At 40.9% G+C, this 14,497-nt stretch overlaps 2 protein-coding genes across 5 annotated transcripts in view; one reads left to right on the forward strand and one right to left on the reverse strand.

The window, feature by feature from the left end:
* Nucleotides 1-8,221, forward strand: part of LOC109870837 (sodium-driven chloride bicarbonate exchanger) — a 54,592-nt gene extending 46,371 nt beyond the window's left edge. For 2 of the 4 annotated variants that reach the window (XM_031805898.1, XM_031805897.1), the window contains exons 19-24: nucleotides 353-604; nucleotides 2,168-2,236; nucleotides 2,450-2,623; nucleotides 3,486-3,608; nucleotides 4,889-4,956; nucleotides 5,087-8,221. In XM_031805898.1, the coding sequence (XP_031661758.1) occupies nucleotides 353-604; nucleotides 2,168-2,236; nucleotides 2,450-2,623; nucleotides 3,486-3,608; nucleotides 4,889-4,956; nucleotides 5,087-5,456 (1,056 nt within the window). In that variant the 3' untranslated portion in view covers nucleotides 5,457-8,221. The remainder of the gene's footprint in view (nucleotides 1-352; nucleotides 605-2,167; nucleotides 2,237-2,449; nucleotides 2,624-3,485; nucleotides 3,609-4,888; nucleotides 4,957-5,086) is intronic. The other 2 variants (XM_020461491.2, XR_002252223.2) reach the window with 2 other exon arrangements.
* Nucleotides 8,222-12,185: 3,964 nt separating this feature from the next.
* LOC109871396 (glucagon-1-like) lies at nucleotides 12,186-13,614 on the reverse strand. The gene is made up of 4 exons (XM_020462253.2): nucleotides 13,414-13,614; nucleotides 13,201-13,306; nucleotides 12,940-13,095; nucleotides 12,186-12,554 (listed from the first exon to the last, which is right to left on the reverse strand). Exons 2-4 carry the CDS (start codon nucleotides 13,293-13,295, stop codon nucleotides 12,434-12,436), a joined length of 372 nt encoding a protein of 123 aa, XP_020317842.1. The 5' UTR covers nucleotides 13,296-13,306; nucleotides 13,414-13,614; the 3' UTR covers nucleotides 12,186-12,433.
* Nucleotides 13,615-14,497: the final 883 nt, after the last annotated feature.

The raw sequence follows: 14,497 nt of genomic DNA on the forward strand, positions 1-14,497 counted from the left end.
AGCTGTGTAGTGCTAGGGCCAAACACCAAAAGGTGCACCCCAGGACCGAGTTTGGGAAACCGTGCAGTAGGCTACTGGAATGGGGAGGCTCAGATCATCTGGGAGGCTTTGTATACCATAGCCTGACCGTTACCTGTTTGGTACTGGTTGTTGACATGGATTAAAGAAGCCCCCTTCAGAAGTCTTTTTTTTTTTTTATCATAAATCATTTAAATCAGAGTAGTCAACATTTTGACAGTGGAGCACTTCTGTAAACATCATTTCTTGAAACATTCCATTTGAAAGTGTTGCCATTCCTAAGTATTGAGTAGTGCATTCTCAGTTGTGCTGTATTGTCTATCAATTCCCACAGAAAGGCTGTGGGTACCATCTGGATCTGTTTGTGGTGGGCATCATGCTGGGGGTGTGCTCCATCATGGGGCTGCCCTGGTTCGTGGCTGCCACCGTGCTCTCCATCTCCCACGTCAACAGTCTGAAGCTGGAGTCGGAGTGCTCGGCCCCCGGGGAACAGCCCAAATTCCTGGGCATCCGGGAGCAGCGCTTCACCGGCCTCATGATCTTCCTGCTCATGGGCTGCTCCGTCTTCATGACCTCTGTGCTCAAGGTCAGATAGCTTCTCTGAGCTCATATTGTTTTGGCCCTAGCCTCCGGGCTGTCCAAAGGCTTTTCCTATCACAGTGTAATATACAGTGCATTCGGAAAGTATTCAGACTCCTTCACGTTTCCACATTTTGTTACGTTACAGACTTATTCTAAGATTGATGAAATCCTTTTCCCCCCTCATCAATCTATGGATGGGGAGCGTCGCTGCACAGCTATTTTCAGGTCTCTCCAGAGATTAGGTTTAAGTCCAGGCTCTGGCTGGGCCACTCAAGGACATTCAGAAACATGTCCTGAAACCACTGCTGCATTGTCTTGGCTTTGTGCTTAGGGTCGTTGTCCTGTTGGAAGGTGAACCTTCGCCCCAGTCTGAGGTCCTAAGCACTCTTGAGAAGGTTTTCATCAAGGATCTCTCTGTACTTTGCTCCGTTCAGCTTTCTCTCGATCCTGACTAGTCTCCCAGTCACTCCCACTGAAAAACATACCCACAGCATGATGCTGACACCACCATGCTTCACCGTAGGGATGGTGCCAGGTTTCCTCCGGACGCTTGGCATTCAGGCAAAAGAGTTTAATATTGGTTTCATCAGACCAGATAATCTTGTTTCTCATGGTCTAAGAGTCCTTTAGGTGCCTTTTGGCAAACTCCAAGCGGGCTCTCGTGTGCCTTTTACTGAGGTGTGGCTTCCGTCTGGCCATTCTACCATAAAGGCCTGATTGGTGGAGTGCTGCAGAGACGGTTGTCCTTCTGGAAGGTTATCCTATCTTCACAGAGGAACTCTGGAGCTCTGTCAGAGTGACCATTGGGTTTTTGGTCACATCCCTGACCAAGGCCTTTCTCCCCCGATTGCTCAGTTTGACCGGGCGCAAGCCCTAGGAAGAGTCTTGGTGGTTCCACTATTTTCTTGGGGACCTTCAATGCTGCAGAAATTTGTTGATACCTTTCCCTAGATTTGTGTCTCGACACAATCCTGTCTCTGAGCTCTACAGACAATTCCTTTGACCTCATGGCTTGGTTTTTGCTTTGACATGCACTGTCAACTGTGGGACCTTATGTAGACAGGCGTGTGCTTTTCCAAATCATGTCCAATCAATTGAATTGACCACAGGTGGACTCCAATCAAGTTGTGGAAACATCTCAAGGATGATCAATGGAAACAGGATGCGCCTGAGCTCAATTTCTCATAGCAAAGGGTCTGAATACTTAAGGTATTTCTGTTTTTTATTTTTAATCATTTGCAAACATTTTTAAAAACCTATTTTCACTTTGTCGTTATAGGGTATTGTGTGTAGATTGACGAGGAAAACAAAATGAATACATTTTAGAATAAGGCTATAATGTATTAAAATGTGGAAAAAGTCAATGGGTCTGAATACTTTCCGAATGCAATATAAGTATCTCTGTCTTGCTCAAGTTGTATTTATTTTGCACCCAGAGTATAAGTCTGCAGTGCCTCAAAGTGAACAGATCATTTTATGTGGTTCAATCCCACGTATTTCGACTGTTTCCCGTCTTTACTGATGCTTGTATAGCTGAATCATAATATGATTGCTCTCGTCCCTTCAGTATATTCCCATGCCTGTCTTGTATGGAGTATTCCTGTACATGGGAGCATCTTCGCTCAGAGGGATACAGGTAAGATGTCACGAAGCACACTCAGATAAAGTTTAATGTACACACTCAGTCAAAATAGGCTTGTAAAGGCTAAGTTCTAACACACTTGGCTAACATCTAAAGCTAAGTTCAAAAAGACCATCTTGAGAAAATGCAGACTTATCACCACACAGTTGGCCTGAATTGAATGCTCCTGAGGTTATCATGTAAAGCCTTTGTTCTATTGCTCATCAGTTCTTTGACCGTCTGAAGCTGTTTGGCATGCCAGCCAAGCACCAGCCAGACTTCATCTACCTGAGATACGTTCCCCTGAGGAAGGTCCACCTCTTCACCATCATCCAGCTCAGCTGCCTGGTCATGCTCTGGGTCATCAAGACCTCCAATTATGCCATCGTCTTCCCCATGATGGTTAGAAAATGCCTTTCTCCTAGCTTTCTCCCTGGGTCATAGGTTACATGTGGATTTATTTGGCCACATTGTAGTTTAACACAATTAGCACCACTATGAGATGTACAGTATAGCCACTGACTTAAGTTTTACATTAGAATGCGTCCACACCAGAAACAGGAGATAGGCTCCTGCCCTATGGGCCGTTCTTGCTGGGACAAGGATTATTTACGTAAGTAATTTTGTCTGAGTGTCATAGGTTGCACCTCCGTCACTCGGTCACGTCATGCCATAGTTTTTGAACGTTCTCAAGCCATCTATCAGCCCTCTAAAGTGGTGATAAACTCAGCCATTCTGGACGGAGAATAACTACTGTTTCGTCGAAATTACACGATAGTGCATGGAAATAGAATGGCATTGATAAAGTAGAGACATATTTTGTAGGAAACAACTCTGCCAGCATTATCATGTTGTCAAATGATCTTTAGACAGATGGCAGTGTTGTCATTAGCTAGCAAAATTCATCATAAATAGCTAGCAATGATAACGTTAGGTAGCTCAAATCCGGTGCCGCCCCCTCAATTTTAGCTAGCTAGCTAATGTTATACGGCATCTAAAGTAAATTTGGTGACATCAAAATTATGACAAAAGGTTTTCCTACTAATTATTTTCCCCTTTTGAATGTCATTCTATTTCCCAGCCACCGTAATGCACTTTTGATTAAATGTTCATCAGCGCTCCTTGATGATGCGTTAAGTAGAGGCATTAAGTAGAATGCTCAGTTAGGCATCCGTCCAAAACGAACGTTCAAAACTATATTTTGACGAAACATGCAATCCGTGAATAGTAAGTTAAGTAGTAAGTGTGTTTGTGTTCCTTGCAGGTGTTGGCTCTGGTGTTTATTAGGAAGCTGATGGATTGCTTCTTCACCAAGAGAGAGATGAGCTGGCTGGATGATCTCATGCCAGAGAGTAAGAAGAAGAAATTGAAGGAAGCCGAAGAAGAGGTATGAAAATAGCATCTACATAACAAAGCTAGAGTTTGAAACTATAAGGTTCTATCTGCAAAAAGATGATTCTGAGATAATTGGCTTTAAAGTTCCAGACTCATTAGTTTGAATGGTGTCAGCGATTTTTATCTTGTATTCTTTTGAAGTAACAACATGAATTTGGTTATTTAGAGTATCAAATCAAATGTATTTATAAAGCCCGTTTTACATCAGCCGATGTCACAAAGTGCTATACAGAAATCCAGCCTAAAACCCTAAACAGCAAGCAATGCAGATGTAGAAGCACGGTGGCTAGGAAAAACTCCCTAGAAAAGGCAGGAATCTAGGAAGAGACCTAGAGAGGAACCAGGCTATGAGGAGTGGCCAGCCCTCATCTGGCTGTGCCGGGTGGAGATTATAACAGTACATGGCCAAGATGTTAAAATGTTCATAGATGACCAGCAGGGTCAAATAATAATAATCACAGTGGTTGTAGAAGGTGTAACAGGTCAGCACCTCAGGAGTAAATGTCAGGTGGCTTTTCATAGCCGATCATTCAGAGTTAGAGACAGCAGGTGTGGTAGGACGAGAGGGTCGAAAACAGCAGGTCCGGGACAAGGTAGCACGTCCGGTGAATAGGTCAGGGTTCTGTAGCCGTAGGCAGAACATTTGAAACTGGAGCAGCAGCACGACCAGGTGGACTGGGGACAGCAAGGAGTCATCAGGCCAGGTAGTCCTGAGGCATGGTCCTAGGGCTCAGGTCCTCCGAGGGAAGAGAGAGAGAGAATTAGAGGGAGCATACTTAAATTCAGACAGGACACCGGATAAGACAGGAGAAATACTCCAGATATAACAAACTGACCCTAGCCCCCCAACACATAAACTATTGCAGTATAATTACTGGAGGCTGAGACAGGAGGGGTCGGGAGACACTGTGGCCCCGTCCGACTATACCCCCGGACAGGGCCAACCAGGCAGGATATAACCCCACCCACCTTGCCAAAGCACAGCCCCCACACCACTAGAGGGATATCTTCAACCACCAACTTACTACCCTGAGATAAGGCCAGCAAGGCCGTATAGCCCACAAAGATCTTTTCACAGCACGAACCTATATATAGGTAGAGAACATTGAACAGAACAAGGCTATGTCAATAACTCAAAATAATGTTCATTTTTACTGTAGATATGTAACTTTTGTTGTAATGATTTATCTCTGCATGTGTTTTAACCAATTAATTATATATAGTACTATCACTATAGTTTAACAACTTCCTGTTGATTATCATATTCTTCAGGAGGAGGAGCAAAGCATGTTGGGAGAGGAAGAGGGAGTAGTGCAATTACCATTAGAAGGATATCAAAAGTAAGTCAGGCCGTTATGATGACATTATATCTCCCTTTTTAAACTGTAAAAAGACTTCAAGCTTCATTGGTAGTCAAATAGTTGACTGTTTGATGTGTATTATAATGCATGATTATGTCTTGTTTTTTAGGAGTGAATCCGTACTCAACATCACAGATGAAATGTCCAAAGGCTCTTTTGGAAACACGTGGAATGTCAACTCCGACAACTCAAAATGGTATTGCATTGCCTCAAGCATGTTTCCCCAAAATCAGCACATTGGAGTTTTCCATTTAAAACGTATCTTTTTTTCTCTTCTGTCAGTTTGTATAAAAATGTGTCTTAATTTCAGATATGTGCCTGCAACTCAAACTTTCCCCATGTCTTCAATCCTTGTGAAAAGTTTGTTGAGAATATCTCAAGTTAGGATACCTCCTATACTGAATAGATACCGTGTTATAACCATTATATTGGAAACTGATGACAATGTACCATTGAATTCCTTAAATGCCTCATATTGACCAAGTTCCATGCTCATAGAGAATTTTCAGGATATTGATATGTCATGGCTATTGTATATGAACGAAATTGCAGATTCACCGTTCGGGTTGAAACTAGATGCTACTTATTCACTGTAGAAAGGAGTTGTCTCTCCACTTTAGAACTGATGAATTTTCTTGACTGTTTTTTTCCCATTCCATCTCTGTCATAAACTCTCTTATGTCCTCTAAGATGCTGAACCCCTCAAAGGTAAGAGTCTGATCTCCGTGCCCGTTTGAGCATCCTTACTCCATTTGGTGACCATCACTTTTTGGAATAAAAATAATTATGTTTATCTTTGCATGATATGAGGCAGGATTGTACAATGTCTTATTCCTCAATTTACCATCAGGTTGAAATTAGATGCTGCTTATTTTGCATCTTTCAAATTGTCATGTTATTGCATTTTCGAGTTCATGAACACTGGGAGCTCTTTGAAACTCTTTGATGACTGCCAATGTTAAGCAAAGGTAAATATTATGGATGCTAAATCTGTTACCTGTTCACTGCTTGGAATATAAACCCAGCGTATTACAGGCAGTGACAAATGAATGTGCTCAGTCTAAAGTGACATGACTGAGAAAGCAAGGATGTAAAGTGCATGTAGGAAAGTGCATCTCTGACAACATGATGCTGCTGTGCCAATCAGGCTCTGCTAGCATGACAGTCATCCCTCTACCCAATCTACTATGCCTCAGCCAATGGCCGTGACGGGCAGTTCGGCAAGGAGCACGACAGCGTACTAGCTGCAGGCTCCCATTACGCAACAGCTGGAGAGTGTAATTATATTAGTACATCTCTCTTGTGAAAACTGCTCTTTCATGAACATTGTCTGAGATTCTGATCCCATTATAGTTCTCAGCTGCCTGAACATACAGTGCAACTCTGTATGGGATGGGATTACCATGCGATTTACTAAAGCACATCAATATGGTGTTAATGTTCACGTTAAAGCCCCTCCCTACTAAAACATCAGTTGATGATACATTTGGGGACACAGATTAAGTCTAATCCTGGACAAAAAAATGATTCATAATGGAGAATCTCCATTGTTGGAGCCGGACAGCTGATAGTTATAAGCTACGTTCTGAAATTGTATACTTGAAAGCACTAACAGCCAGTGTTGATACCCACAGCTTATCCAAGAACAGGAAACAAAAGAAGAGGAGAAATATGCAGAAGGGCTGCTTCGCAAGGGAGACAAGTCTATGACGTTTCCCCCTTCACTGTGTTGAAAACAAATCAAAATTGTGTGCCACAGTTTACCATTCCTTTAAATTAGTCTTGTAAATCTTTGTGTGTTCAAAAGCGTTAGTGTTTATAGTTTATGTGTCGGAAGCTGCTTCTTTGTCTTTATTTGTTTTTGTGTTTTTAAATGTCAAGTAATACCCGCGTGATATAGGAGAGGTAAGTTTGTATGTGAAAGCAACGGAATGTTTCTTGTCGAGGATGTATCTGTCACATTGAGAAACTGTTTTCAGCTTGTGTTTGTTTTTTAATTTATTGAATGTATTTTGTATGTTTTTGTATTTTTTTCAAAATCATAATATGACAGTTGTTTTGAAATTGCTAAATTATCCAACCAGATAAACAATCGATTAAAAAAGTGTGTACAATACTGCAGTTAAAGACTGTGTACTGTGCATCAGTATATACAATTGATGAGTTCATATATCTACAATATATGCAAAGTGAAAATGTACTGTATGCATGCAACTTTAACTAATCCACTTTTGTGAAATATACAGCATCTGATGAACCTTTTACTGCAGTGGGCTCAATCAGGGTCACTTGGAGTGTTTCTTGGTCGTCTTAAACAAATCTACTTTGACACAAAAGTATACACCTCACACAGGTGGTTATGGGTTTAAACATTTTTTATTACCTTTTAAGTTTGCATCCCGGCGTAGGTCGTTTGACTGCAGGAATTGGCTACTTTCATTGGCAAATAAAAATCTACAGTATCTGTGTTAAAACATTCAATGCATTATGAGTTTAGCTATTTGCAATAGTCTTTAAGCTTAGAATATTTTCCAATTGTATTACTACCAGTAAAGAGATTAGCTGAAAATAGCATTTTTATATTATTTATTGTTGGCAATTTATTCTTGTACAAAGCGAAACCATTGCATTGAGCATTTGATTAGTAAAACGCCTGACTTACGGTGTAGAATACTGTTATGCATATCAATAGATCGTATTGAAACAATGTTCAAGAAGAAAAGAAAATCCTGGCATTTATTTTAAATCTTAATATTTGTTGCCAAAGTTGAAATAGTTGCAGTTATTGCAGTATATCAATATTTTCAAGCTGCAAAGTTAATGCTTGTCTGTTCTTTTTTATTTGAGTTGTTTGTCATGGGGGCATTGTGTGTGCCCAGGAATGATTGTCCACTCAGTAACTAAATATGAAGCTTAACTGATACTTGAAGGCGTCTGCTAAAGGGCAACATACATGGGCTATAGAAACAAATGCAATAGCACATTTTCTAGAAGGGGAACATTTATAGGAGCTATATTTATTGTTATAAAGATTATTAAACTATATTTCCTTTGTACAATACCAACAACGAATTTGTTCACATCTAATTTTCTAAGCCTATTTATCTATAACACCTTTTGCTTCATTTTAAATGATCAGTATCTTCACAATATTTTGAAATCTCTTTTTGAACATTTCTACTCTGCTACTACTACTCGTGTTACTAATTGTACTTAGCTCTGAATAAATGTGTTTGAAAAGTCACTCAATCAGTTTTGTTTGTGGCAGAAATCCGTGAAGCAGTGTAAGGAAACATGGCACTGCAAAACAATATTAAGTTTATTTTCTTCTATTGTTACTGGTCTTTAGAGCTGAAGTATTACTGTTTATTATGTATCGTGTATACAGTTGAAGTCGGAAGTTTACATACACCTTAGCCAAATACATTTCAACTCAGTTTTTCACAATTCCTGACATTTAATCCTAGTAAAAATTCCCTGTCTTAGGTCAGTTAGGATCACCACTTTATTTTAAGAATGTGAAATGTCAGAATAATAGTAGAGAGAATGATTTGTTTCAGCTTTTATTTCTTTCATCACATTCCCAGTGGGTCAGAAGTTTACATACACTCAATTAGTATTTGGTAGCATTACCTTTAAATTGTTTAACTTGGGTCAAACGTTTCGGCTAGCCTTCCACAAGCTTCCCACAATAAGTTGGGTGAATTTTGGCCCATTCCTCCTGACAGAGCTGGAGTAACTGAGTCAGGTTTGTAGGCTCGCACACGCATTGCTCGCACAGTTCTTCCCACTCATTTTCTATAGGATTGAGGTCAGGGCTTTGTGATGGCCACTCCAATACCTTGACTTTGTTGTTCTTAAGCCATTTTGCCACAAATTTGGAAGTATGTTTGGGGTCATTGTCCATTTGGAAGACCCATTTGCGACCAAGCTTTAACTTCCTGACTGATGTCTTGAGATGTTGCGTCAATATATCCATATCATTTTACTTCCTTATGATGCCATTTATTTTGTGAAGTGCACCAGTTCCTCCTGTAGCAAAGCACCCCTACAACATGATGCTGCACGGTTGGGATGGTGTTCTTCGGCTTGCAAGCCTCCCCCTTTTTCCTCCAAACATAACGATGGTCTTTATGGCCAAAGAGTTCTATTTTTGTTTCATCAGACCAGAGGACATTTCTCTAAAAAGTACGATCTTTGTCCCCATGTGCAGTTGCAAACTGTAGTCTGGCTTTTTAATGGAGGGTTTAGAGCAGTGGCTTCTTCCTTGCTGAGCGGCCTTTCAGGTTAGGTCGGTACTTTTGTACCTGTTTCCTCCAGCATCTTCACAAGGTCCTTTGCTGTTGTTCTGGGATTGATTTGCGCTTTTCGCACCAAAGTACGTTCATCTCTAGTACACAGAACGCATCTCCTTCCTGAATGGTATGATGGCTGCGTTGTCCCATGGTGTTTATACTTGCGTACTATTCTTTTTACAGATGAACGTGGTACCTTCAGGCTGGAAATTGCTCTCAAGGATTAACCAGACTTGTAGAGGTCTACAATTTTTTTCTGAGGTCTTGGCTGATTTCTTTTGATTTTCCCATGATGTCAAGCAAAGAGGCACTGAGTTTGAAGGTAGGCCATGAAATACATCCACAGGTACACCTCCAATTGACTCAAATTATGTCAATTAGCCTATCAGAAGCTTCTAAAGCCATGACATCATTTTCTGGAATTTTCCAAGCTGTTTAAAGGCACAGTCAACTTAGTGTATGTACATTTCTGATCCTCTGGAATTGTGATACAGTGAATTATAAGTGGAATAATCTGTCAGTAAACAATTGTTGGAAAAATTACTTGTGTCATGTGCAAAGTAGAAAAACTATAGTTCGTGAACAAGATATTTGTGGAGTGGTTGAAAAACTAGTTTTAATGACTCTTTAATGACTTTAATGATACAACCAAAAAGTGTATGTAAACTTCTGACCTCAACTGTATGCACATTTACTATGAAAGTATAAAACTCAAACTTAATACATTTATTTGAACATGTTTCTTTTCCCCATCAATATTACTGCATGCAGGGCCTCCCTGGTGGCGCAGTGGTTAAGGGCGCTGTACTGCAGCGCCAGCTGTGCCATCAGAGTCCCTGCATGCTGTTTGGAATGTCTGATTTGGAGTAAGTCAACTAGTGATCTGAAATGGCCTTGACACCTAAAACAAATGCCCTAAATAGAACCCTAATTCTAAATTTGTAAGAGTTTTTAGATTTACTCTGTATGCTTTGATCTACGAGAAAGCCAAGGAGTATGCAATTTCCAGTTAATAAAGGCAGGGAGGGTCAACTTTGAGTTCAAAGGTTGACTAACCTTATACACTAGGGCAGCGTTTAGACAGGCAGTCCAATTCAGAATAATTTTTTCACTAATTGTTTTTTTTTGACCAATCAGATCAGCTCTGAAAAAAATCGGATGTGATTGGTCAAAGGTCAGGTCACATTACACTTTGGGTGAAAGTGTTTGACAGAAATCCCCTCAACTGAACTGAGTCTTCCATTTCACTCACAGCCACATCTGCCTTGTGAGCATAAGGTTGGATAAAGAGGAAGTACAATTGCTGAAGTCATTCATTGCAGGACCTCAATTTGCCTGGAGGTAATACGTTGGATTATACACTGTGACTTCACTTGAACATATTGTACAAAACAATGACAGCCTCATCCACAGAAGTGAATTACATATAATTTTTTATTCAACAACAAAAGAGACCCAAATTCTATTACGACAAATGCCCAGTATGACCCTTAGAGATTTGGAATATAAATAGAATTGTGTGGGCAGGCATTTTCTTTTTCTTAATCAACAGATGGTTTTCAATTCACTAGCTGACAGCTTAGAGAGGTATCACATCCCAAAGCATGACATATATCTGGCACATGTGACTAGTTTATTTCTATGCCAGTAACACCTAGGAAGTGCTCCCTGATCACTGATCCCTGCCAGGCTGTTGATTCACATCACGTCATTCCATTACTTGATTGAAATCCCTGGGTGTGTTTTCCCCTTAGTGATATGGCTGTCCTCAAGGCTGATTGATTTGGGTTCCACCTCCGTGATCACAGGTTCTCTACTCGAACATGATCTTGAATTGTTACTCATCGATTGACACAGGTTCTATATTTATATATAATACAATTACATTTATTATAAAAGTAAGGATTATATTTGAACTGAATATAGTATTTCCACAATATTTGTGATTATGGGTTCATATGATAAGGCATCTCTCTGGTTAGTGTTTAGATACACTACGTGGCCAAAATTATGTGGACACTCATTCCAAAATCATGGGTATTATATGGAGTTGGTCTGCCCTTTGCTGTTATAACAGCCTCCACTCATCTGGGAAGGCTTTCCACTAGATATTGGAACATTGCTGCGGGGACTTGCTTCCATTCAGCCACAAGAGCATTAGTGAGGTCGGGCACTGATGTTGGGCGATTAGCCCTGGTTCGAAGTCGGCGTTCTAATTCATCCCAAAGGTGTTCAATGGGGTTGAGGCCAGGCCTTTGTGCAGGCCACCACTCCAGCTGACACTTGGCATTGAGCATGGTGATCTTAGGCTTGTGTGCGGCTGCTCGTCCATAGAAACCCATTTCACGGTGTTCCCGCTCTGTGAGCTTGTGTGGCCTACCACTACACGGCTGAGCCGTTGCTCCTAGACGTTTCCACTTCACAATAACAGCACTTACAGTTTACCGGGGCAGCACTAGCAGGGCAGAAGTTTGATGAAACTGACTTACTGGAAACATCCTATGGCGGTGCCACGTTGAAAGTAATGGAGCACTGAGATTGTATGGGTGTTTGCTCGATTTTATACACCTGTCAGTAACGGGAAATAGCCAAATCCACTAAATTTGAAGGGGCGTCCACATACTTTTGAGTGTATCTTTGGATATTTGAATACATTTTGTATGGCAAGAATAATGGTTTATTAACATTTTTCTCCAACAAAATTAGCAAGGTACAGACTACAGATTTTGGGCCAGTTTTACCAACATTTTTAACCTGTTATTTTTTAGAAGAAGAGTTTTTTTAATCAAACTTTTTTAATTAGACTATTGTTTAAACATTCGATCTTGTTCCCCTCCTAACACTGAAATTCTTGCCCTTGAAGTACAAAGTGAAGCATTTAGTTAATACAGTATGTCACCATTTTATGTTAACAAACAAAAGCAATTGACAGGCAACACAATTTCTTGTCGGGTGATTTATTAGCATGACCAGAGGAAGGAGGATACAGGTTATGAAACAGGAAATTGAACAGGGGGGGTCATTCTGGATGAGTTGCATTCTCTCTTGACTAGGGGCTCATAAGACATAAGACACTGGGACTCTGTGACTGATTAATAAGACACTGGGACTCTGTGACTGAATAATAAGACACTGGGACTCTGTGGCTGAGTAGAGCAGCCCTATTCTCGTCTGCCTCGGCCATTCTTCAGCCAGGACACAAACTCCTTGGCTGCCTGGTCCTGCAGGTAGGAGCTCACGTCGCTGGTGTAGGTACCCTCTGCATGTCGTTTGATGGGACCCCTGAAAAAAATATGGAGAGATTTTATAGTGTTGATAGTAACTATATAAAAATAATAATATACGAGAAATAAGCAGTTGTTAAACACATTGATTCACTGTGCATTATTAAGCTGCTATAGTAACATTTCTCTGAGCTGTAACTGAAAACCATGTAAAACCATGAAAATCACCAACATGTAGTAAATATCTACAGTATGTCATAAAAATTTAGGGCATTTTTGTCTTTGTTTATGGCTCATTATAGCTCATTCATCCTATCGCTTAAGTACTGCATTCATACAGTTTCAGGTTAAGCTGGAACATATTGGAAGATGATCTACTGCTTTTTGAAATGGAATGAGGAAAACAGACACACACAGTAGGAGAAAAAGAAAGAAACACTCACCCACTTCTCTTCGAGTTCATTAGCCACTGGACAAAGTCTTGCACTCGTCTCGACTCGAGATATTTACTGTAGTCGTTAGAGAATGTTCCCTCTGAATGTCTCTTCGTGTTCGAAAGCTCCCTTGGCTCGCTGAACATAGAGTCCTCTGTCAATAGGCTGCAGAAACAGACAAGTCAGTAGTTACAGGATGCTGAGAGAGAGAGAGAGACTAAACCTGATTGGTGCAGAGTTCAAAAGTTTCTCAGAGTTTGAGGCTCCTACCTGGAGTTGTCCTCTGTGTCCTCCTGCGGGATTTGCAAGCTGCTCTGAGCAATGATCAAGAGCAGAAGTCCAGCGAAAGAGTGGGTGCCTTTCATCTTTTGACCTCCTAGATATTTGCAAGGGAAATAGGAGATTGTTAAACATTTCAGAGAAACTTCCTGATGTGAGGTATCAGCGGTTGAAAATGAGTTTTAGGGGTTTGGTGCTGCTCACCTGTGTTCCCTCTGTTGAGTGTCGGTGAGAAAGGGGGAGTCTGTGCCTGGCTGCCTGCTGTGCGTAGGTAGATCTCTGCTGGTTTTTTCTTTCTTTGGCTCCCTGGAGCTGCTTCTTGGCCCCTTCTTGGTCTGGCCAGCCTTTATATAGTTGAGCTGGGTGACTGTCTGCTCAGGTGGCACCCTCCTCACAGACGCACAAGCACATTCGTTACTCTCAATCCATTAGTCAGAACTCGACTCAACGCACTAGATACATTTGCAGTCCATCGTTGTTTAAATGTGGAACTGTCCAGAGGTAAAAGCTGTCACTTAGGTGTCGAAATCAAACATGATTTCATCCTGTCCAACAAATCCAAATACTTATATAACAGTCTACCATCTGTTTTCAGATAGCCTGGTTTGCACTGCAGGTTCAGTGTTTGTGGAACGTAAGAACATGGAGTTAAGCAAACATTGAAACACCTCCTTTCAGCATTTTATCCCTGAGTGGAATTTAGAGACTGATCAGATATTTAGGTGATCAAGGAACGAACACAATGTAATTCAGTATTATATTAATTTGTTTATTTGTTCAATACTAATGTGATCATATGCAAAACACACAGTCTGTATCAATAATGTGTCCAGATTGAAGAATCATATACCATGTGAACTTGGTATATACTCATATACACTACATGGCCAAAAGTATGTGGACACCCATTCAAATCAGTGGATCAAGCTATTTCAGCTCCACCCGTTGCTGACAGGTCTATAAAATCGAGCACACAGCCATGACATTTCCATAGACAAATGTTGGCAGTAGAATGGCCCATACTGAAGAGCTCAGTGACTTTAACGTGTTACCATCATATGATGATACCTTTCCAATAAGTCAGTCTGTCAAATTTCAGCACTGCTAGAGCTGCCCCGGCCAACTGTAACGTCATTGTAAAGTGCAGAGCAACAACAGCTCAGCCGCAAAGTGGTAGGCCAAGCAAGCTCACAGAACGGGAAGCAACGTCAGCACATGAACTCGTCGTCGGGAGCTTCATGAAATGGGTTTCCATGGTCGAGCTGCAACACACAGCCTAAAATCACTA

This window comes from Oncorhynchus kisutch, linkage group LG26, assembly GCF_002021735.2.
Source record: "Oncorhynchus kisutch isolate 150728-3 linkage group LG26, Okis_V2, whole genome shotgun sequence".
Lineage (NCBI taxonomy): Eukaryota > Metazoa > Chordata > Actinopteri > Salmoniformes > Salmonidae > Oncorhynchus > Oncorhynchus kisutch.